General features: G+C 42.4%; 1 protein-coding gene across 1 annotated transcript in view; it reads left to right on the top strand.

Annotated features, from left to right (window-relative positions):
• Positions 1 to 23,012, top strand: part of SLC28A2 (solute carrier family 28 member 2) — a 51,459-nt gene that overhangs the window by 22,760 nt on the left and 5,687 nt on the right. The window contains exons 4-17 of the mRNA XM_046653920.1: positions 6,009 to 6,100; positions 7,049 to 7,232; positions 8,686 to 8,827; positions 9,447 to 9,560; positions 9,909 to 9,986; positions 10,813 to 10,893; positions 11,335 to 11,415; positions 12,677 to 12,802; positions 12,885 to 13,015; positions 13,440 to 13,608; positions 13,816 to 14,013; positions 15,155 to 15,236; positions 16,567 to 16,665; positions 16,873 to 16,984. Of these exons, the coding sequence (XP_046509876.1) occupies positions 6,009 to 6,100; positions 7,049 to 7,232; positions 8,686 to 8,827; positions 9,447 to 9,560; positions 9,909 to 9,986; positions 10,813 to 10,893; positions 11,335 to 11,415; positions 12,677 to 12,802; positions 12,885 to 13,015; positions 13,440 to 13,608; positions 13,816 to 14,013; positions 15,155 to 15,236; positions 16,567 to 16,665; positions 16,873 to 16,984 (1,689 nt within the window). The remainder of the gene's footprint in view (positions 1 to 6,008; positions 6,101 to 7,048; positions 7,233 to 8,685; positions 8,828 to 9,446; positions 9,561 to 9,908; positions 9,987 to 10,812; positions 10,894 to 11,334; positions 11,416 to 12,676; positions 12,803 to 12,884; positions 13,016 to 13,439; positions 13,609 to 13,815; positions 14,014 to 15,154; positions 15,237 to 16,566; positions 16,666 to 16,872; positions 16,985 to 23,012) is intronic.

The following is a 23,012-nucleotide window of genomic DNA, read 5'->3' on the forward strand; positions in this document are numbered from 1 at the left end:
ACCCGCACCTGCATGAATCCTTGTCTTTTCTCCTTGCTTATCAGAAAGCCTGTTCTCCCTGAGTCTGACACCAACCTGTTTACCCATCTTCATAATCCCATCGTTCTCCATCACCTTCTACAGGGCCCTCTTTCCCCTAAATATTCAATTACACCTTCTCCATTAGACCTTTCCCCAATCTATATGTGTACTCAAGTTTCTTTCTTCTTAAAATAAACAAACAAATCAACCTTACCTCAACCTTGAAATGTCTTTTTCCTTCATAGCCAAGTTTCTTGGAAAAGTGGGTTTTACTTGCTGTTTCCATTTTCTCAGCTCCCCATTCACTTCTCAGCCCAGTGCAATCTACTTTCCACCACCACGGCTCAGCTGAAATTGTCTTAGCCAGGTGAGCAGTGAAAGCCGACGTATTAAGTCCAATGTACACACATTCACACATTTTCATTGGGCATCTCTATAGCATAACCCTTCTGACCCTTTCTTTCTTCGAACTCACTTATTGATTTTAATGACATACACCCTCCTCATTCTCCTATCTCTCTGGATGTTCTTTCTTCTCTGCTGTTTCCTAGGGTCTGTCATTTGTCTTCTCTTCTCACTTCTACTTAATGTCTTCATTCGTAAAACCACATCTGAAGCCTGCACCTTTGTTCTAATCTTCAGACCAATATATCTAACCATTTACCAAACATCTACACCTAAATGTCACATATATATTTCAAATTAAATGTTGAATGCAAACTTTCATCAGCACGGGTTGGATGCTTTCCTACTATGTCAGGCCCTGGGCTGGGCTCTAGGCACACAAAGATGAATAAATTCACATTTCCTCCTCGCATCTGTTCCTCCTCTCGTATTCTCTATTTTGATGAATGTTATCACTCTGACCGAGTCACCCATGGCAAGAACCTCATTGTCATCCCAGTTTCCCTCCAATTGATGTTGATCCTCTCTCCTAAACACCTATGCCATTCACCCCTCTTATCAATCCTCCCCGTACCCTCAGTGGCTTCCTAAATGGCCCCCAGCTCATCTCCCACCCACTGCCACCAGACTGATCTTTCTAAAACACATATCTGCTCATAGTATTATCTTGCTTAAATTCTTCAGTGGCTCTCCACTTCCTACAAGATGATATCCAAATTCCTAAGCATGGCATATAATTTACATGACCTGGCTTCTGTCCTTCTTTATTAGCTTTCTTCCCACCATCCATCCACATGCTCCCTGCTTCCTAGCAACAGCAAATCATACTGTTCTTTCAAAATACTAGGCTCACTCAAGTATGGTTTTCCTCTTCTAGAGATACCCCAACCCTCTCATGTAACTCCCTGCAGCATATCCACTTAGCAAACTTCTCCTTTACCTTTTAGATCAGTTGATCTGTCTTCTCTTTTGTGAAAGCTTCTTCGACACTCACAGGCATAGTTCCCCACTTCTTCTTCTCTACTCTGTTAGCAATCATACTTTGGAATTCTGGAAGGGCCCCTCTGGAATTCTTGTCTTACATTTCTAATTAGAAGCCACGTGGAGTAATGGAAAGATCTGGGTTTCAAATCCTAACTCTGCCACCTGCTGGCAGGCTCAGTTTCCTTGCTTATAAACTTGTAATAATATTAAGCTTGCAGTTTTGGGGGAGGATGATTGATGAGCTCTTGCAGTACCTGGTAAAATGTGCTCAATAGACAGTGTCTGGTTTCTCTTTTCTTCACAGGCAAACTATTTGAAAAAGTAGTCCTTATATGCTCACACTCACTCAATGCCCTGCAATTCCACTTTCACCCAGTCACTCTCCTGTAAATGGCTCTCTCACAGGGAACCAGTCACCTCTCAACAGTCAAACCTAGCATCTTCTTCTCATTTGCCATGCTACCTGATTTTATACATCATTGGATATCATTGACTTCTCCTCCTTCTTAAAGATTATTCCTCTTTTTGCTTTTCCTCCTAGCTCTCCAACTCCTCCTACTAAGTCTGCTGTCTCTTCTGGCTGCCCCATCAGAGCAACTGTTCTTACTTCCTGGGAGGATGGTGGTAAGCCTGGCAGGGATGGGTGGGAATGGCAAGATAGGTAAGTGGATATGAGTTGTACAAGTTATCAGGAAGAGGTCTGAAAGGGCATCTTGGGCCTGACTATGTTGCTTGTCAATGCAAGTCCCAAGTGAAGAATTTTAGGCAGCTTATCCTTGCTGGGAACCCTTTCTCCCTCTTCATTTGGGCCTGAACCAGCTCTCAGAAGTAAAGGACCTAGAACTCCCTTGTCCTCAAATTCCTATTGAAATCATAAAAGAATGTGTAATAGGGGCAAATTGTATCAGCACAGGAAGTCCATGATGGGCATTAACCATATACTAGAAACTGGCAGAAACTTTTGCTAACAATAGAACTCAAGGGCTGGCCCCAAAAGGCCATTGGAGGTAGAGTCATGACTCTCCCTAATGAGAGAGAGCATCTTATCTGGGAAGATTCTGCTGTCTGTCAGAACCACTGCTACTTCTAACTTGGAGAGATAAGAGTTCTGGAAGGAAGAAGTTGAGGATGGGTTGAAAGGCCAGTTGGAAATCCCACCACATAGGTCCTTCTTGACTTTGTGGACCTTGGACATTGGGTCTCCATGTTAGTGTGAAGAAGATCTGACATTTTCTGCTGTCTGAAATGGGTACCTCAAGCAGAGATTTGGTTACTATGTGGAGGAAGAGTTCTTCTCCAAGGAGATACACCCATCATCACTCAGCAATTAAGCACCTGGCTATGTTCTGGTTTAGGCTCCCTTCCCACTCTACCTGGGCTGATGGCTCTCAGAACTGGTCATCCCCAGGTGCATAGAGTCTCTGCCTCCGAAGTAAATTTGCAAGCTTCCATCTGATAGACCTTTCTTTTGCCTTCCCTGATTTTCCAACTCCTATTTGGCTTTCCACTTTGACTTATTGAAAATCTTTTGCTTCTCAGATTTCATCACCATTCTCCCTTGGATACTTTTGGTAATGTTTCTTGAGTCCCTATACAACACCATCCAGCTCTCCTTACCCATACAGTTTGAAACCAGTTGTGTACATAACTTTGAATCTGGCAAAGTGGTACCCAGTACAGTACCCACTGACCAGTTCTTTTTATGCCATCATCAAAGTAAAACCTTTGACCCCTTGAAAAGATTCTAGTCACTTCTGTCTGGAGGCCCTTGCCCTTTACTCAGACCATCATTTGGTTCTGGTTGACTCATTACCTTTCTTTTAGTTCTTACTTCAAGCTAGAGCAGCAAAGATTCACCCAGGGCCACAACATCAACAGTTATTGGAGATGGATTTTCTGAAGGCTGTCCTAAGCTTTCCACTCTAACCACTAAATGATGGTACCCCAGACCCTGGAAGTTTCCATAGCTCTGTATCCCTTAGTTGGCAGAGTTTACACATTTTGTGGATAGGGTCACTGAGAAAAATGCACAAACACCCTTGCTGCGAGGCACCTGTAGTGCCCATTAACATTATGTTCAGCTAGCACTACCTACCACCTTTACTCTACTCTTTCTCGCCCTGTCATGTGAGGCTGTGGGCAGTAAGCATGTAAGTGAGAGGGTTATTGTTAGTCCATGTCTGGAAAGCCTCCCATACATACACCTAGAGAAATTATCAGGGGGCACATACTTCGCAGCAAGTTATGGCTAAGGTATCAAGTGTCACCATCTATCAGATAGATTTCTTCTAAATTCAGCTTCCAGATGAAACACAGTTACTAATCTTCAAACTGTACCATTATGTAAAGTAAAGAGATTGGTAGTATTAGCAAGATCCTGGGCCAAGTAGGATACCAGACCACAAACACGTGCTCACCTGCCCCTATGCACTGCTTCTCAATTGGCTTAAAAGAATGTGAGAGCTTGTTTTCTCTTTTTCTTTGGAATGCTCCTTATGGCTTTCTTTTTTTTAATTTTAATTTTTTAAAACAGAGGTCCAGTTTCAACTTGATATTCTAGGATCATGTTGTTAATGCGTTTTGTAGGAATGAGTGTTCTTAATTGATTTCTGGTAGTACCCACTGAACTTTAGTTTCCAGAAAATGGTCGAATGTGGTTACAAGGTGATGGCAGAAGTCTTTTCTAGGCATGTGGTTTATATTTATTCTTGAAGTAGTACGTGCCCCCTCTAATTTTGCAGTGGCCTTGCTCAACTAGCATTTGACTGGGTATAATTTTAAATCAGCTTCACCTAGTGTATCGGTTTATGTCTCAACAGGAAACAGATGGTATACTTAAATTAGGATAATTAGAGAAGGGTTTATTTACAAAGAGACCATCACAAAGATGTATGCAAGATGTTGTGGAACCACAAGAAAGGATAGTGCAAAAACCTGAGGCTAGAAGCAGTGAACCATTACTATTCCTAGGCCCAAAGGGACAAGATGTAAGAGACCCCAGAAGGAAAGTCAGATAATGAAGACCTCCTTAATACACTGACCTCAGTCTTTTCAAACACTCTGCTCTCCTTCTGGGACCCCCTGGTAGAACCCAACTAGATAAGCCAGAGGGCATGGGAGCTCATTGATGTAGTCCACAGGGTTAGACTCCCAGGGCACAGAGCAAGGCAGACAGTAGACCCAAAGATATCTGGCACACACAGGAAGTCTAGGATTAAAATTAAATTAGTTCCTTTATATGCTTTGCAAACGATATTCCAAAAATGATGACATCCTCCAGGTACACTGACACCTCTAAGCAACCTTTTTTACTCATTATTTTCTCTATTAAGCATGGAAAGGTAGCAGCGTCTTGTGACCCTAAGGTATCCTCTTGAATTGATTCAGTTAGGTGTTGATAAAAATTGTTTCTTCCTTTGTCCGATTACCTATATCTGATAATACACACTCTACTCAGCTAACACAGGGTGGGGCCTCCTACAGAAAGTGAAATAAGGAGGAGAAGGAGGGAGGAGTGGAAAAGAAGGCTATATATAAGGAAGAGGGAGTATGTTAGATGGGAGAGGCAGCAGTGGAGAAAGACCCATGGAAATTAAGCCAAGACCTCAGGGCATTTGGAGTTAGCAACTAGTCCTAGCCCTGGCTAAGCTATCCTGCCTCAGTGTTATGGCCAACTGGGAGCTTCTTGCTGGGCTCACCTTCTTTGGAGATTCCAAGAGTTTGGAAATTAGAGCGTTTTGCTCACATGACTGCAGTGTGCTGAGGATACTTAGGATTGGCAGAGACAGGTGGACCTGGGGTCTAGGTAACATGAAGCATAGGATGATGGTTAAGAGCTCAGATTCTGAAGCCAGACTGCCTGAGTTTACATTCTGTCTATGCTCCTTACAGCTTCCACGACCTTGGAAAAGTTATACAACTTCTCTGTTTTCCAGTTTCCACATCTGTAAAATGGGAATGATAATAGCAACCACTTCAAAAGTTCTTAGGAGAAGTCAATGAGTTACTATTCATAAAGTTTGTAGAAAGAGCCCAGGACATAGAAAGCACTGCATAAATGTTTTTAAAGTCAAACTTGAATAGCCCTCCTTGCTGGGAATCTTCTCTCAGGCCCTGTCCACCCAAGGATTCTTGAGGGTAGTGGTGCTTTCCTTCTGGTCTGTCAATGCACATCTGATTGACTGTTCAGGATTATGAGTTTGTGATGTTTTTAGAGAAAATTGGTCAAAGCTGCCTCCCAGAAGAATAGGTCCTTTTCTGAATCTGGAAGCTGAGCAATCCTTTGTCCCTGGGGAACAGGGAAGGAGTAGGTCCCAAAAGTCTCTCCCTGATGTAACCAGTGTCTACTTCTGTGGGAGGAGATTACCAAGGATATTGCTAGTCCAGCTAGGGTAGGGTTGTTCTCACCTGCTGCCCATTGGCAAGGTTTGATCCGGCCCTTCTGGCATTGCTGGAACACTACTGGATATCTCCCTGGCTAAATAATTTCCTCATTGATTAAGAGAAAATTTTTCCTCAGGCTAGGTAATCTAAGTTCTTGGAATTGATACAAATTGGATGGAGTAATTTTTGTATCTTAATTTTTGGGTTCTTATCAGGAGGATCCTACAACCTTACACCAGGGCAAGAAGTTTCTGCAAAACACATGCCGGCTTGTTCAAGAAGATCCTGCTGAGCCTGTTGTGTTTGGGTGAGGCGTTGAGAATTCACAGAAGTGAGAGACACAGTTGTTTTAGGAATGTGACCTTGTCTCAAGACGATTACTAGATGGAAGGCAACTTTATTCACAAACTGATCTAAAGGGCTACTTGATATACAGATCTTAACTACCTAAAGGTGAATCATAATTATTGAGTTGCACTTCCAGGAATGATAAAAATCTGAGAATAAACTATTTTTCACAACTGTACTATTTGATAGACTTAAATATTTCAGAAAATTTCAGTTTGTCTCTTTTTTGGTATCTTGATTTGATGCAGGGCATGGTTCTTTGTCGCCGTTACAAGAGAAGTCTGTAGAATACATTACCTATTTGCTGGTTTACTAGTAAGATCAATGATATAAAATATTTTTAAAAGACAGGAAACCTATAGTTAAAATATACTATCAGTGATATATGGGACTTTGATGTCAATTTTAGAGGCAGCTGGGATGGTGAGAACAAAAATTATATTTTGGGGTGAGTCAGGGAACCAAGGAGTGAGGACCATATGGTTGTACTTCCTAGTAGTAGCCTTGTTTATACGGTTTTGCTCAAGAGGAAAAGTTAAAATGACAGGGGTTATAAAAGTTTGAAAAAAGATGACTTTTGAAGAGTCTAGTGGTGGATGCTCATCCAATCTATTCCAAGGAACAGAAAGAGGATATCAGATAAAATAGAAGGGAGTGAGATTTCATTAGAGACAAGGGATGATACGCAGGATTCAGACTAAGTTGGACTCTCCTTGGGAATCCTCAAGCAGAGAACAGTTAGCCATCTACCCTGGCCTTGAGAATTGCAGCTCCGTCTGACAGGGCTGGGAGGCAAGGTTGCTGGAGGGTTTTCTTGCTTTAAGTCCCAGACATTCATGACTAGAGCTTCATTTGCCTCTGGGGAGCTCTGCCTTGCTGCTCCTTACTCTGTAACTTCTCTTTTTAGCTTATGCTGCCTACTTCCTGGCAGCTTGCATCTTGGATTTCCAGAGGGCACTGGCCTTGTTCGTCCTCACCTGTTTGGTGCTCTTCGTCCTGGTTTGCCACATTCTGAAAAAGTTCTTTGGTGAAAAATTAACAGCATGTCTGAAGCCCTTTAAAAGCTCCTGCCTGAAGCTTTGGATGAAATGGTGAGTAAGATAAGAATCTCAGTATCCCTGGTCCCACAACTTGTCCCAAATCCCAATGCACTTTGCTTTTTCTCTTTTGACAGTTCCTGAGCTGTCTCTCAGACCCTCACCTATACTTTACAAAACCAAGACTCAGAGAGCAAATAGCAACAGGCCTCAGAGCACCAGACTTCAGTTTCTAGTAGCCTCGTGTCTCAACATTGCCAGGGGGCAAGAGGAGTTAAGTTTCAGAGAAGACTTGCAATCTCTTTATTGTCAGGCTCATGTCAGAAATAAGAAAAAACCATACTCTTCTTCAATGAAGTAATCAGAACAAAGAGGCTTGCAGCTGCGTTAACCTAGCAAATTGATTTGGTGGTCATATATGTCTCCCTTAGTTCCCTGATAATTTTTATGCCTTTTTCCCCTCTAGCCTTCCAGACTTCCTACACCCACTGCTGTCTTTTACATTTCACACTTACCATTCAGTGTATACTGAACTGGATTCTGCAGCAGCCACAGCTCATCTAATTAACTACGGCATGCACGTGTCCTTTGATCATGGGCCTGGGGTGAGAGGCTAACTTTCAAACTCTCCATATAGTTCCTTTTTTCTGCCTATTCTCCAGAAACACCAGAAATTAGGTGTTAAGAATGTTTGCAACAGTGATAATTTGGAGAAACACATGGGACTACAACTTAAATTTTGGATCATTGATTTATTTGATACTGAGGAGGTGGGGGTAAAAGGACTTTATTCATTAGCAGGATGGGTTCTGGAAGCCAGATTTTATTCACTTTAAGTGAGATGAGTTCACAATGAGGACAGCTCTGAAGTTCAACTCTGAACTGTAATGCCTTTTGTTGTCGTTGTTGTGGTGGTTCCTGAGGCCTTTCAATAGACAACGTGCTCTTTTTGTTTTCTTTTCATATGCGATCTCTCTTCTAATTCTTTTCCCTTGAACTGAAATGACTCCAATACTCAGACATGAGGAAACCAGTCTGTGTATTGATCAAGCTTGTTTGGTACATGAAGGGACCACAAGACCATAAGTAGTAGATTTGTGGCTTAGCCTTTACTCTTGCCCTTGAAGTGGTTGGAAATTGGGTGGAGATCCATGGGAGACCATGCATAGTTTTCCTCTTTCTTTTTTTAATATTTTGGTTATTCATTAGAACAATCTTAAAGAATGAGTCTTTATATCACATCTTACTGATATGAAAACTTGAGAAAAAAGATGTCATGTGATTTGTGTCCTCAGATTGGACTCTTTCAACTTGATTCTGTGAGTCAAAGAGTTGGGGGAGAGAGGTGGTAGCTAGGAAACGACCAGATGGATGATTCTCAAGATACGTCTCTGTGTCTAATTTATTATTTCACTTATCCTTGGGTGAACTAATTTTTAGAGGTAAAGTTAATTACTTTTTATTCATTCACTGAGTCAGTGACATGGTCTTGGCGTTCCTTCTTCAGGGTGTTTGCAGGAGTCTCCTTGGTCGGCCTTATCCTGTGGCTGGCTCTAGACACAGCCCAAAGGCCAGAGCAGCTGATCTCCTTCGCAGGAATCTGCATGTTTGTCCTCATCCTCTTTGCCTGCTCCAAACACCACAGTGCAGTGAGTTTTGGATACGACGGTGGGCACAGTAACCCATAGCCAAGGGCCACGTGTTACTAATTACAAAGTGCATGTGTCAAGTATTGATTACAAAGGCACAGAACTAAGTTCTTAACCATCTCTGGAATTTGCCCCTTTGACAATTTTGCTCCTAAGAGAAGTTTTAAAGTTCTTAGAGGACCTAGACCACTTATTTTCAAACTTTAGGTTGTCATCCATTAGTGTGCCTTGATATCAATTCTGTGGATCTAGTTCAGTGTTAAAGAAAGAACAAAAGAAAAAAATAAAGAAGGAAAGAAAGAAAACAGAATACAATAGAGAATTGGCTTGCATTGCACATAGTAATATTAAAGTATTGGTTTATGACACTTTTATATATATGGATGTGTGCGTGTGTTATCTAACCAGTAGACACATATGGACCATATGGACATATGTGGCTCTTTGCATATCACAGCCCTGTTTCCCTGTGTTCCCTACTCCATCTTACCTCAGATTTACTGTTAACATCTTAGGTTGGTTCCACCCAGAGCACGTGTACCAATGTTTAAAACTCTAGTCAGGTAGGGACAAATATGGTTTAGAACTCATATTGGAATTATGTTCTTATCCATCCCAGGTGTCCTGGAGGACAGTGCTTTGGGGTCTGGGTCTTCAGTTTGTCTTTGGGATCTTGGTCATCAGAACTGATCCTGGATTTAATGCATTTCAATGGCTGGGAGACCAGATTCAGGTATGAGAAACTGAATGTGATGGCTTTGCTCTTTTAGAACCCTATAGAAAAGAGATTTGGGGGAAGCAGGAGGAGAATGGGCTGTGTCTTGTTAATGATGGTGGTAGGAGATCTGGTGGGAAAGGAGAGAGTCCACTGGGATACAACTAAACATATGAATAAAGAGAACTGAACTGCTGAGTCCTCTGTCATTCAGTGAGCAGCTCATGAAGACACAGCTTGCCCCCATGCTGTCAAAGGGAGGCCAAAGTAGCAGCAGTAGGTACTAATCACGCATGAGGCTGATCCCACCTTCCCTTGTGTCCTTCCTGGTTTTGCTCTTGTTCACCCTATCTTTTTTTCTTTCAGATTTTCCTGAACTACACTGTGGCTGGCTCCAGTTTTGTCTTTGGGGATACGCTGATCAAGAATGTCTTTGCTTTTCAGGTTATATCTGTTTTATGGGCCAGAACAAGGGTCAGTGTGGAGGGAGGTGTAAAGCACAGGATGAAAATGTATGTCCTAGAGATCAACCAGTCTATATACCAATTTGACCGTGAGAAGAGGACTTGATCCCATCAATAGAGGAAACAGCATCAATCTCCTGCCCTTTGGTCATTACTATACTGAAATTGGAATGAAATAGGGGTTGGGGAGGAAGGCTCAGAAAACATCACCTTGTGGATTAGTACTGATGGGATAATAGATTTGCAGTACATTTAAAATTTATTTCTAAACTAGCTTTTGTTTTGGTGGTCTTGTGGTTAAGATTCCGTGCTCTCACTGCCATGGACCAGGTTTATTTACTGGTGTGGGAACCACACCATCTGTCTGTTGCTGTGATGCTGAAAGCTATGCCATTGGTGTTTCAAATACCAGCAGGGTAACCCATGGTGGACAGGTTTCAGCAGAGCTTCTAGACTAAGACAGACTAGGAAGAAGGACTTGGCCACTCAGGAAAAAAAATTGGCCATGAAAACCCTATGACTAGCAATGGAGCATTGTCTGATATAGCACTGGAAGGTGAGAGCATGGTGCAAAAAGATTGGACAGGGGTCCACTCTGTTGTACACAGGGTTTCTAGGAGTCAGAATTGACTGATGGCACTAATAACAAAGCTTGTGTTTAAACATCCACTGAGTATCTACACTGTATCAGCTACTCTTGGGATGCTGAAAATTTACCTTCAAGGCCTGAAACATAGTCCACTTATGGCATACACGAGCACAGTCAATGTACTATCTCACCAGTGGCCGCATCATTCTCATTACAGTCCTTACCGATCATCCTTTTCTTTGGATGCATGATGTCCATTCTCTACTACCTGGGCCTTGTGCAGTGGATAGTTCAGAAGGTGAGTCATTCTCCTATACCAGTCAGGAGGTGGGCCTTCATCTTGTGATCTGTCAAGAAGCATGAAGATTACATTTATTTTGGAAAAATGCTCATATGTAGGATCTAGAGCATTAGAACCAGTGTGAAAAGGCAGTTCTTTCAAGCATGCCTGATATTAGATGGCCAGGACCAGGCTCTAGTGGGGTGAGGGGCAGAGCTGGGAGAGAAAATGAGCCAGACTACCATTTCACACCAAGTTTTAGTCTACTTGTTCTGGAAGCCTAGAATCCTGAGTTCTGGTCCAGGCTCTATTTGTAACTTGCTTTGTGGCCTCAGGCATGCCACTCTACTTCTCTAGGCCTCAGTTTCCTTACCACTAAAATAGAGAAGGAGGGTTTTTACTGGATACTCTCCAAGATTCCTGCTAATGTTAATGGTGTAGATGTTTGTATCCCTTTAGATCGCCTGGTTTTTGCAAGTCACCATGGGCACCACCCCCACAGAGACCCTGGCTGTGGCAGGAAACATCTTTGTGGGTATGGTAAGTACTCTGAGGCCTTCTGATCTTCTTTTCTCTGGGGAACAGAGAGTGTGGCAGAAAACAGGTTGAGAAAAGTACGCTTTCCTTCTGAAAAGTCAAATAAATGAAGATTGTATGGGCAGCCAATCACTGATGAAAGAAAATTTGGAAGCTCAAAGGGGACTCAGCTCTTTGCTTTCACTCTTCATGCCTAATAATACTTACCTTGGCAGACTTAATTTGGACATCCTTAATCACCCATCCAACTTCTTACATAGGAATTCAGGGAAACATCCTGGTCTAAATCTTCTCCCTGTTCAGGGACTATGCAGGATGTTTGCTCTATATTCTGGTTTCTCCCTGTGACCCTTGTTTTCCAGGGTCTCTAAGAATGTAATAGCTTACCTTGCTCAAGGCTAACACCAAGGCTCTTCCCCATAATACTTGTTTGATCCATATGTCTATATGGAGTAAGTAATCCATATATGCTACTACCTGAGCAGCTCCATGTTAGGGACAATGGCTTGTCAAATTAAAAAGGAATTAGTATTGAGGTCTTTCTCTTGCAAAGCCCTAGGCTGATTAACTGTTTCTGAAACGTTCTCAGAGTACTTCTGCATACTTCAATCACAGCACTTCACATTTTGCTGAAATTATCCATAATCAGCTTAGTTTCTTCTGCCTGACTACAAGCTCCTAAGAGTAGGAATTTTGCCTTATTCATATTAAAGACCCTAGCATCTGGTACAGCAGTAGGCACATAGTTGTCACTCATTACATGATAGATAATATTATCTTAGGTCGATGCTAGATACAGTTTACATGGTTGTGTCTTCTTAATTTCATAACATTTCCACAAACATTATTTCTTTTGATTCTTTCATCAACTTTGGGCTTCAGTTATCTATTTGCAATTTTTTAATGAATACTTTTTAAGTAACTAATATGTACTCAGTAAGTGCACTGTACTCCATAAGGTCATTCATTAAGTATGTGGTTTTAGACATTGAGAACATACAAAAGAAGTATACCATTTCTCTTCTATAGCATTTTAAAATGTAAATAAATGAGACAAACACATATGAAAACAGATGAGAACAATACCAGCCAGGATATGATTAGGTGCCAGAAGGAGTGAGGCAGATGCTGGGAGGGCCTGAGAACAAAGCTCAGTGCTCGAAGGGCACTCATACTGGAGGGGAGTGTCCCAGGGGCCAGGGTGGGCACTCTGGGGTGGGGAGTCACACCCTCTTGAATCTGACTCGTTTCTCCTTGTTTATAGACAGAGGCACCTCTGCTCATTCGACCATACCTTGCAGATATGACGCTCTCCGAAATCCATGCTGTGATGACTGGAGGGTTTGCCACCATTTCGGGCACTGTGTTGGGAAGCTTCATATCCTTCGGGGTAGGCATAGTTTGTTTGATCACACTTGGGTGAGCCCAAGTCTGGGTTCTACAGATGCTGATTTCTAGGTCTGGCCTTACAGATTGACGTGTCATCCTTGATTTCTGCCTCTGTGATGGCTGCCCCTTCTGCTCTTGCCTTGTCAAAGCTCGTGTATCCAGAAGTGGAGGAGTCCAAGTTCAAGAATGAGGAGGGGGTAAAATTGCCCCGTGGGTGAGTCCAATGAGGCATATAATTGGGAGATGGTGATGTCAGGTGCAGAGTCAAGAGTGGTGGTGCTGTGGTGGCAGAGGCTTCAAGTCTCTTGGAGAAGGAATAATACGATTCCATATCCCCTCTTGTCTACCTCAGCCTCTAGCTAATCATGTGGATTTTCTCCTCTTGTTTAACCCTCCCACCTGCCTCTGTCTTCTGCATACCCATATCCTCTGTCCTTGGTGTCAGTGTTATTCCATGGCAGTTAAATCTGATACTGCTTCAGTATAATTCCACCAGAAGGGTCACTAAAGAACCCCCATCACCTCTTGAGCTGGTCTTGCACTCTTCCTCTGTACTCTTGCATAGTGGTATTTCTCTTCTCTGAGGGTCTGAGACTACTCTAGACACCGTATTCTTCCCCTATGCCCAATAACCACAGGAAAGAGAAGAATATCTTGGAAGCTGCCAGCAGTGGAGCCACAGATGCCATAGGCCTTGCTGCTAATGTAGCAGCCAATCTGATTGCCTTTTTGGCTGTGTTGGCCTTCATCAATGCTGCTCTCTCCTGGCTAGGGGAACTGGTAGACATACAGGGACTCACTTTCCAGGTAAAGGATTACATTTGTTGGGCTGTCCTCTAGGGTGTGGTTAAGTAGTCCTTGAACTGTGCCTGTCCTCCTGACCCACAGTGAGCTAAGAGAGATCATGGATAGAAGGGTGGAGGAGACTGAGGCAAGGCTCCAGAGAAAGTCCTTGGCTCCTGACCTGTGCTATTTGTTCTTCCTTTTCCTGAGATATCTCTTTCTTTCACCCAGGTCATCTGCTCCTATATCCTAAGGCCCATGGTTTTCATGATGGGTGTAGAGTGGGCAGATTGCCCAATAGTGGCTGAGATGGTGGGGATCAAGTTCTTCACAAATGAGTTTGTGGCCTATCAGCAACTGTCTCAATACAAGAACAAACGTCTCTCTGGAGTAGAAGAATGGATTGGGGGCGAGAAACAGTGGATTTCTGTAAGTGACGATTCAGAAGAGCATAAATAGTCTGTAGGCAGACAGAAAGTGTTACACAGAAGTTGGTTCACACCCACAGATCCCTTCCCAGTGTCCTAGGCCTAACTACGAACAAGCTTAGCTCCAGTGCCCACGCTGCCCTGAGGTCTGTGTGCCAGTCCTTCCTCATACTCTACTTCTCTCTATAAAGTACTTGTTGGGTCTTTACAGTTGGGGTAGTCCAGGATGCACACTGCTTTTTTTTTTCTAAGGTATGCTTTTTGGTGAGGAAGATTGGCCCTGAGCTAACATCTGTTGCCAATCTTCCTCTTTTTAAAAAATTTTTCTTCCCAAAGCCCTAGTACATAGTTGTATATTCTAGTTGTAAGTCATTCTAGTTCTTCTATGTGGGAATGCCACCACAGCATGGCTTGATGAGTGGTGTTTAGGTCTGCACCCAGGATCCGAACCTGTGAAACCTAGGCCACCGAAGCAGAGTGCGCAAACTTAACCACTCGGCCATGGCATGGCCCCATGCACACTATTTTATTTTTTTTATTTATTTTTGAGGAAGATTAGCTCTGAGCTAACATCTGCCACAAATCCTCCTCTTTTAGCTGAGGAAGATTGGCCCTGAGCTAACATCTGTGCCCATCTTCCTCTATTTTATATGTGGGACACCTGCCACAGCATGGCTTGACAAGTGGTGCATAGGTCTGTGCCCAGGATCCGAACTGGCGAATCCTGGGCTGCTGATGTGGAGGACATGAACTTAACCTCTACCTGACAGGGCTGGCCCCATGCACACAATTTTTGAAGGTCTAAGACCCCTTTATTCATTTCTAAGTTTAAATTGCTATAAATTGATCTCCTTTTCACTCTTCCTCTGTCTTTTCCCTCTCAATCATTCTCACTCCTAGGTCTTCTTCTTATTCATAGGCTTCAACAAGAAGAGTGTTGGGCAGAGAGGCCCATGGTGCTTTCCATATCATTATTCCTGTGATAACTCAGGGAGCAATTATTTTCTGAGCATCCTTTCCACATTCCTTAGGGTAGTGTGGACAACATTGGGGGTTCCAAGTACTCTGGAACTTCTATCATGATTACATGACTGCACACGTGAGACTGAGTTTATTTACTTATTTATTCTTGTTTTCCCTAGGTGAGAGCCGAAATCATTACAACATTTTCACTCTGTGGATTTGCCAATCTTAGTTCCATAGGAATCACACTGGGAGGCTTGAGTGAGTTCATTCATTTTCTTAGATACCCAATAAGCCAGCCAGATCCCAGCTTCTGCAGTGGGCAGTCCTGGTGCTTCAGTACAACTTGAGCCCAGATTGAGAAGCTGATGTGAAATGGACCCTCTCAGGCGGCAGTTGCTTGGGAGTTAAGGCAACCACGCTACCTGGCTGTGCAAGGAGCCCAGGCTGGGTTTATAATCTCAACTTCTGTTACATTTTTTCCTTTTGACTGCGGCCCCAAAATACCAATTTTATTTTTATTTCCCCTATGAAGAAGATTATAATGATTTTATTTTGCTGTTAAATGGGCATAGTACATACATAAGTAAAGCTATTTTGTTTTCTATTCGGTAGTGAAGGTACTTTATGAAATTAGGCTGCTCACCAGTTGTTGTCACAGAAGTACGAGTTGCACAAGGAATCCAAAGATTAAAAAACAACAGCAGACATATAGGTCAGAGAGAGAGTAACAGCGAGTGGGTGAACTGCTGCATTAAAAGATACAAGTCACTAGGTGTGGGCGGAGTGAGTATCTGAAGCAGACACAGATACATTTAGACAGCTGAAGACATTGCTGAATGTGGGTGATGCCTCGCGGAAGTAATATGAGGAAAGTGGAACTGTCCTTGAGGCCAGGGGCAGGGAGAATGACTAGCAGATTCCAAGAGTTTAGAAGCTTCAAGTCAGAAATGGAAAATAAGAAGAAATACAGCTCGGTGTGTCCCTTTTTTGTGGCACTCATATTCTGGGGTAAAATCATTAAGTTGATTTATTTGGTAGCTGATTGAACAATTTAAAGGTGAAACCATTTCCTTTCAGTTTATCTTTTTCTGTTCCGTTAAACACATGTCTGTATTATTCTAATTCTGATGCCTGACTACTGTCTGATTGTGAGATTGCCCTCTAGTAGCGGGATATGCATCATGTAGCTAAGGCTTAGGTGAATTTTGCCCTCCGTATCCCTCTGGCTCAAAATAGTCCCTCGAATTCTGGCCCCAGCTTGAGAGTGCAGATCCCAACTAATGAACATCTGTCCAGAACAGCCCAGAGCTTTGCTTGATCCAGATACACCTTGGGAGTGTTTACAGAACCACTGAAGTCCGGGTCAGACACACTTTGACCTGGGGAATGTCTGTGTTAGTGACCTCTCAGGACTAATGTATATAGACACTTCTTAGGGTACCATTGGCCAGCCTCTCGTGGTTGGTGGTAAGGATGCTATTCACCTGCTGTGTTTTGTTCCTCTGCATTCTTCTAAATGGGGGCTCATGGGATATACTGATTGCCTGGTGGGGAGGAGATCATGTTATTTTGTTGTTGTTGTCTGCAGCATCAATTGTACCCAACCGGAAGAGTGACTTGTCCAAGGTTGTGATCAGCGCCCTCCTCACAGGGGCCTGTGTATCCCTTATCAGTGCCTGTGTGGCAGGTAGGTGCCTTAGCTTAGTCTCTTGGCAGAATCGCTCACCTAGATCCTGACAAGATCTCTCTCAGAATATTGATTTAACCATCCATCTCACAGATGCATAGAAAAGGCAACTAATCTACAATGTTCTCAGTTCACACCCAAAGAATTAGGAACCTTAAGGAACATGTGTAAAATCTTCCCCTTAGTATCTCTGTCTCCTTTATCCAGGAATCCTCTACGTCCCCAGGGGAGCTGAAACTGACTGTGTCTCCTTCCTAAACACAGTTTTCACCAATAGAACCTATGAGACCTATGTGTGCTGCAGAGAGCTCTTTCAGAGGTGAGTGAGCGCCAAAATCCCTGCTCTCTCCTCTTATACACTATCCTCCACTCAGGAATCTCCTGGGAGTGGAGAGAAATAAAGTCCTGAGGGTAATCATGTGGATGCTGAATAGAGCATATAAGAAGGGACATGGGTATGTGTGCTGGGCTAGATCTGTGTTCTTTTCTCTTATCAGATGCATCCTCAGTATTCCTCTAGTATGGACAAATGACAGATTTTATCTGTATTGGTGGGATACTGAGAAGTGGAGGGGCAGGTGAAGAAGTAAGGAATGGTGGTTTCCCTGATAAGAAGTTACCATATTTATCATGATTGAGATACAGTTAGGTTGTAGGTGAAGACTTGGCAATGGTTCCAAGTGGCTAAAAAATTATGGGCTCCTTCAGACAGAAATGACGAAGACAGAGAGAAGATAAAGTTGAATTGATAAAATCACGATGCATTCAGACAGTGTAAAAATGAACTTATTTATCATTTTCTGGGATATTATTAGAATAGTTTTCTGGCTCAACACATGAGGAGCTTGGAAGGTACCACTCTATCCTAACAAGTAAAAATTTGAACAGTCCGAAAAATAAATAACTCTCTTGGATCCATAAGAGAGGTGATGACACAGGGAAAACTGCTGGTCCCCAGGACTAGAGAGACAGACAGGTGCATACAGGGACACATGGCTTCCTGGAGCAGCGATTCATGAGTGAAAACTGCCACAGAAATCTGTGTAGGAAAATCTGAAACTGCAATTGCCAGAGGCTCAGTGAGGGCAAGTCTGACTGTTAAAAACTCTGAGGGGACCCAGTCGTAGAGGCACCCCCCAACACTTTTTGTGAGTTTTACTTCCAGGAGCTGGAACTGGTTCTCACAGTAAATATCAAACAAAAATCCTTTGTGCTTCCGGCAGTGGGAAGAGAAAAGGAACCATTTTGAAATGCACCACTCTTCTTCTCAAGGAGTTGATCAGAGCCTAACCTGCTGGGGTATTATCAGAACCTAACTAACCTGGGGAAGGGAAATACCCAATTCCAGCCCTTTCTAGCTATCCTGTCCCACCTGAGGGGGAGAAAAAACTGAGAAACACTTGTGAAGTTCACAGTCCAGAGGCATAGGCTCACTAAAAGACTGAGACCTAATCACAGGATCCTTCCCCTCCCCCGACACCTACAACCACATTACAAAAATCCTATTTACAGCAGTTCCTTTTACGGGTACATATCATGTCTGGCTATCAAGAAGAGATTACAAGGCACACTAAAAGGCAAAAAAAACCCCACAATTTTAAGAGACAGAGCAAGTAGCAGAACCAGACATGGCAGGGATGTTGGAATTATCAGACTGGGAATTTTAAACAACTATGATAAATATGCTAAGGGCTGTAATGAATAAAACTAGAGAGTACACAAGAACAGATGGGCAATGTAAGCAGAGTTGTAGGAATCCTAAGAAAGAACCAAAAAGAAATGCTTCAGATAAAAAAACACTATAACAGAAATGAAGAATGCCCTTGATCAGCTTATTAGTCTGGACACAACTGAGGAAAGAATCTCAGAGCCTGAAGATATATCAAGAGGAAGCTTCCAAACTGAAAAGCAAAGAGAACAAAGACTGAAAAAAAAAAAAAAACAGAATAAAATATCCAAGGACTGTGGGACAACTACAAAAGGTGTAACATACACATGATGGGAATACCAGAAGGAGAGGAGAGGAATAGAAGAAATATCTGAACAATAATCTCACCAAATTAATGTCAGACATCAAACCACAGATCCAGGAAGCTCAGAGAACACCAAGCAGGATAAATGCCAAAAACACACTACACTTAGGTGTATCATTTTCAAACTAGAGAAAATCAAAGATAAAGAAAAAATACTGAAAGAAGTTAGTGGGGGAAAAAAAGAATATATAAAAGAACTAGTTATAGGATAAACAAAAGGAAAGATTTGAGGAAGTAGAATATTTGGTCCTGCCAAAGCATAAGATGTGTATATTAATAGTGATATATGGGTGAATGAAGAGAGTTCTGGGTGATGAGGCTGAAAGATCTTAAAAGGCCTTGTATTAAATGATAAGGTATTTAGATTTTGACTTAGAGAATTATAAACACTGGCATGATAAGATGTTTTTTCAAAAGATCATTCTGGTAGCCATTTGAATGTCAGGGAGACCAATAAACACACTGCTATAGTAGATGATGAGACACTGATACCAAGTGATTGTGAGGATGGAGATGCACTAGACCAAGGGGGACCAGTAGGCCTGGTCATCGCTAGAAAGGAGGGAAAGGTGGGATGAGGAAGGGAAAGGAGGCTCAAATGAGAGTCTCCTTCCTGGCTTACGCAAGTGGGTCTAAGCAGTGCCATTCATTCATTGAGAGGAAGATAGTTCCAGGAATGAGAGTAAAGGGGAGAGATTATGGCTTAATTCAGCTGGATATGTTGATTTGGAAGTACCTATGGGACTACCACGTGAAGCTACTCACAAGCCAACTGAGCCCTGGAGTTCAGGAGAGAAATCAGAACTGGAGATAGATTTGGTAAGTATCATTAAGCAAGTGATCTGTTCACTATATAGATAGATGATGGGGGTGCTAGCTGCTTTACAGGTTACTATTGTCGATGTAAATAATCCATAACCAATCTATAAATAAAAATTGGGGTGAGTTTATTATGAGCCAGATCTGAGGGCTAGCCCAGGGCCTTCCTTCCCCAAGGAAGGAAGGGCATCAAAGAAGTGGGGTGTACAAAGTAGTTATATACTGTCCTGGAACAAAGAGCATACATCACATATGATAGGAATGTCCCTTTTACAACAGACATGAGATTGCCTAGCTGGCACAGCAGAGCTATTCACACAGCAGGTAGCAGGTCTGTTGTCTTGAGGGGGGTGGTCACAGGGTGGGTGTAGCAATCAATTCCTAGCTTAGGGAGAGATGCTTATCTTTAAGGAAATGCCAATGTGGGGGAATTTGTATCTTTATCTTAAGGGCATTGTTCTTGTCTTCGGGACATAGCAAATTCTTAAAGCAGATATACAATGCATGCTCAACAGCCACACCAGGCCCTTTTGGAAAAACAAGGTCAGGCCAAATTAGTTTTACACCCAATGGCTGCCTCATATATTCTAATATATCTTATTGCTTGCCATTTGTTTATCACTATGCCAAGTTAACAGATGTTACCCTCCTGTGTTTGGAGGTTATCATCAGAGAAGCAACCAATATCCTCTGAAAAAATAATCCTTTTGATGTACTACTGAAGATGAATTATAAACTAGATAGATTGTTGGTCTGACATAGTTATGATTCCTATGTGCTTGTGGCAGTTCAGTGGATGTCACTGTAAGCATAATCTAAAGTAAATGAATAAAGTAAAAATTGCTGATTTCACATTTTGTTGAACAGTGAATTGTCTTTACATCACTAAAAACTTCACTAAAAAATCCACAGAATATCCTTTCCTGCTGATTTCTGCCTTCAAAGCTATGACTAACTTTTTGCCCAAAGTCATTTACTAAGTGTCATTAGTATCCAGAATCTAAAGCAGATAATGTTTTCACCCAATTTATTTATACTAAATAAGCCTAGAGTGACTCCAGACCAGGATGGCGACACAGGAGGCTCCTGAATTTCCCTTCTTCCATGGATGCACCAATCTACAGCTACACGTGGAGTAATTCCCTCTCAAGGAAATCCGGAAACTAGCTGAGTGACTCCTACACATCAGGCAACTGAGAAAATTCTCAGATCGAATTGGGTAGGAAAGGCAGAGACACACTCTCACCATAAACCCCACCCCTGGCACAGCATCATACCATTGACGGGAACTCCCAACTCCCAGCTTCTCCCTGAGGAGAGAACAGTTTGGACTGCACACTTTAAAAGTGCCCCAACTTTTAAGGCTCCTACCCGAGGGATGGGCTCCCAAAACACCTAGCTCTGAAAGCCTATGGGGCTTGGGTTCCCACAAGCCACAGAACTAAAGCAAACAAAGAAGCAGCTCTTAACAGGCACAAGAGCGCTCACTGCGGCTATTCCCCCAAGGATCAGTACAGAAAGAGCAGGCAAAAATGCCCATCTCCCAGTCTTTCTTTGGAAGGAATTTGACTGCATACTTTACAAGCTGGTGCCTGAGGATCTGACTTCTAATTAGCATGCATTTAAGAGCTGACTGGAACCTTGCCTGGAGCCCCACCTTCTCCCTTAGGCTTGCTCCAGTGATAAAACCGGGTTATCAGCATCTCTCTGGAAGGAGTTTGTACACATGTCTGGGCCATAGCTTTTGTGCTGGCTGCCACTGGCAGGACAAGCCACCAGATCCCTGGCCCTGATAGCCAACAGGGGCTTGTATTCATGAATCCCACTGGATTGTAGTAGACAAAGAAGCTGTTGTTAATGGTTGTGTGCATGAGCACTCACTGTGGCTTTCCCCCCAGGGCTCAGCGCAGAGGGAGTAGGCAAAAACACCCATTTCCCAGTCTTTCCCTGGAAGAGGTTCCACTGCATACTTAACAAGCCACTGCCTGAGGATCAGGCTTCTAATTAGCATGCATCTAGGGGATGACTGTGATTCTCCCTGGAGCCTACCTTCTCACTCCAACAACAAAACCAAGTTGCCTGTATCTTCCTGGAAGGAGCTTGTACACACATCTAGCGCCCCAACCTTTATGGCTGCCTTCCAAGGGATGGGCCCTCAAATCACCCAGTTCTAATTGTAAATGGGGCTTGCATTCACAACTCCAACAGGACTATAACAAACAAAGACTCAGTTTTTAAACAGGCACAGGATCATCCCCTCAACAGCTAAACACCCAGGCTCAGCACTCAGGGAGCAGACAAATATACCCATCTCCCAGTTTCTCCCTGGAAGGGGTTTGACAGCATACTTTCTCAGCTGCTGCCTGAGGGTCCAGCTTCTAATCAGCCTGCATCTAGGCTGACTGCATGCCTCCTCTTTGGGACACTAAAGAGATGCACACTGAGATACATTGTAATTAAACTGTCAAAAGTTAAAGACAAAGACAAAATCTTAAAAGCAGCAAAAGAAAAGCAACTTGTTACTTGTCAAGGGAACCTCCGTAAGACTATCGGCAGATTTTTTAGCAGAAACTTGGCAGGCCAGAACAGAGTAGGATGACATACTCAAAAGAAAAAACCACCAACTAAGAATACTTTACAGGACAAAGTTGTCCTTCAGAATTGTAGGAGGGATAAAGAGTTTTCCAGACAAGCGAAAGCTGAAGGAGTTCATTATCACTAGACCAGTCTTACAAGAAATGTTAAAGGAAGTTCTTCAAGCTGAAACAAAAGGACACTAATTAGTAACATGAAAACACAAGAAAAAATCCACTGGTAAAGGTAAATATATAGTTAAATTCAGACTACTCTAATAATGGTGACAGGTAAATCACTTATAATTCTAGTATAAAGGTTAAAAGACAAAAGTATTAAAAATAAATAACTACAATAATTTATTGAGGGATACACAATATAAAAAGATGCAAATTGTGATAGCAAAAACATAAAATGTTGAGGTGGGGGAAAGTATATATGTAGAGCTTTTGTATGCATTCAAAGTTAAGTTGTTATCAGCTTAAAATAGACTATTATAACTATACGATGTCTTGTGTAAGCCTTATGGAAACCACAAAAGAAAAACCTATAGTAGATACACAAATGATAAAGAGAAAGGAATCAAAGCATACCACTACAGAAAACCATCAAATCAGGAACAAAGGAACTACAAAACAGCCAGAAAACAATTAACAAAATTGCAATAGTAAGTCTATACCTACCAATAATTACTTTAAATGTAAATAGACTAAATTCTCCACTCAAAAGGCAGAAAGTGGCTGAATGGATTAAAAAAAAAGGCCCAATTATATGCTGCCTACCAGAGACTCATTTCAGCTTTAAGGACACACATAGATTGAAAGTGAAAGGATGGGAAAAGATATTCCATGGAAATAGAGACCAAAAGAAAGCAGAGTAGCTGCACCTATATCAGAAAAAAATAGACTTAAGCCAAAAACA

The sequence above is a fragment of the Equus quagga genome, chromosome 2 (genome assembly GCF_021613505.1).
Source record: "Equus quagga isolate Etosha38 chromosome 2, UCLA_HA_Equagga_1.0, whole genome shotgun sequence".
Taxonomy (NCBI): Eukaryota; Metazoa; Chordata; class Mammalia; order Perissodactyla; family Equidae; genus Equus; species Equus quagga.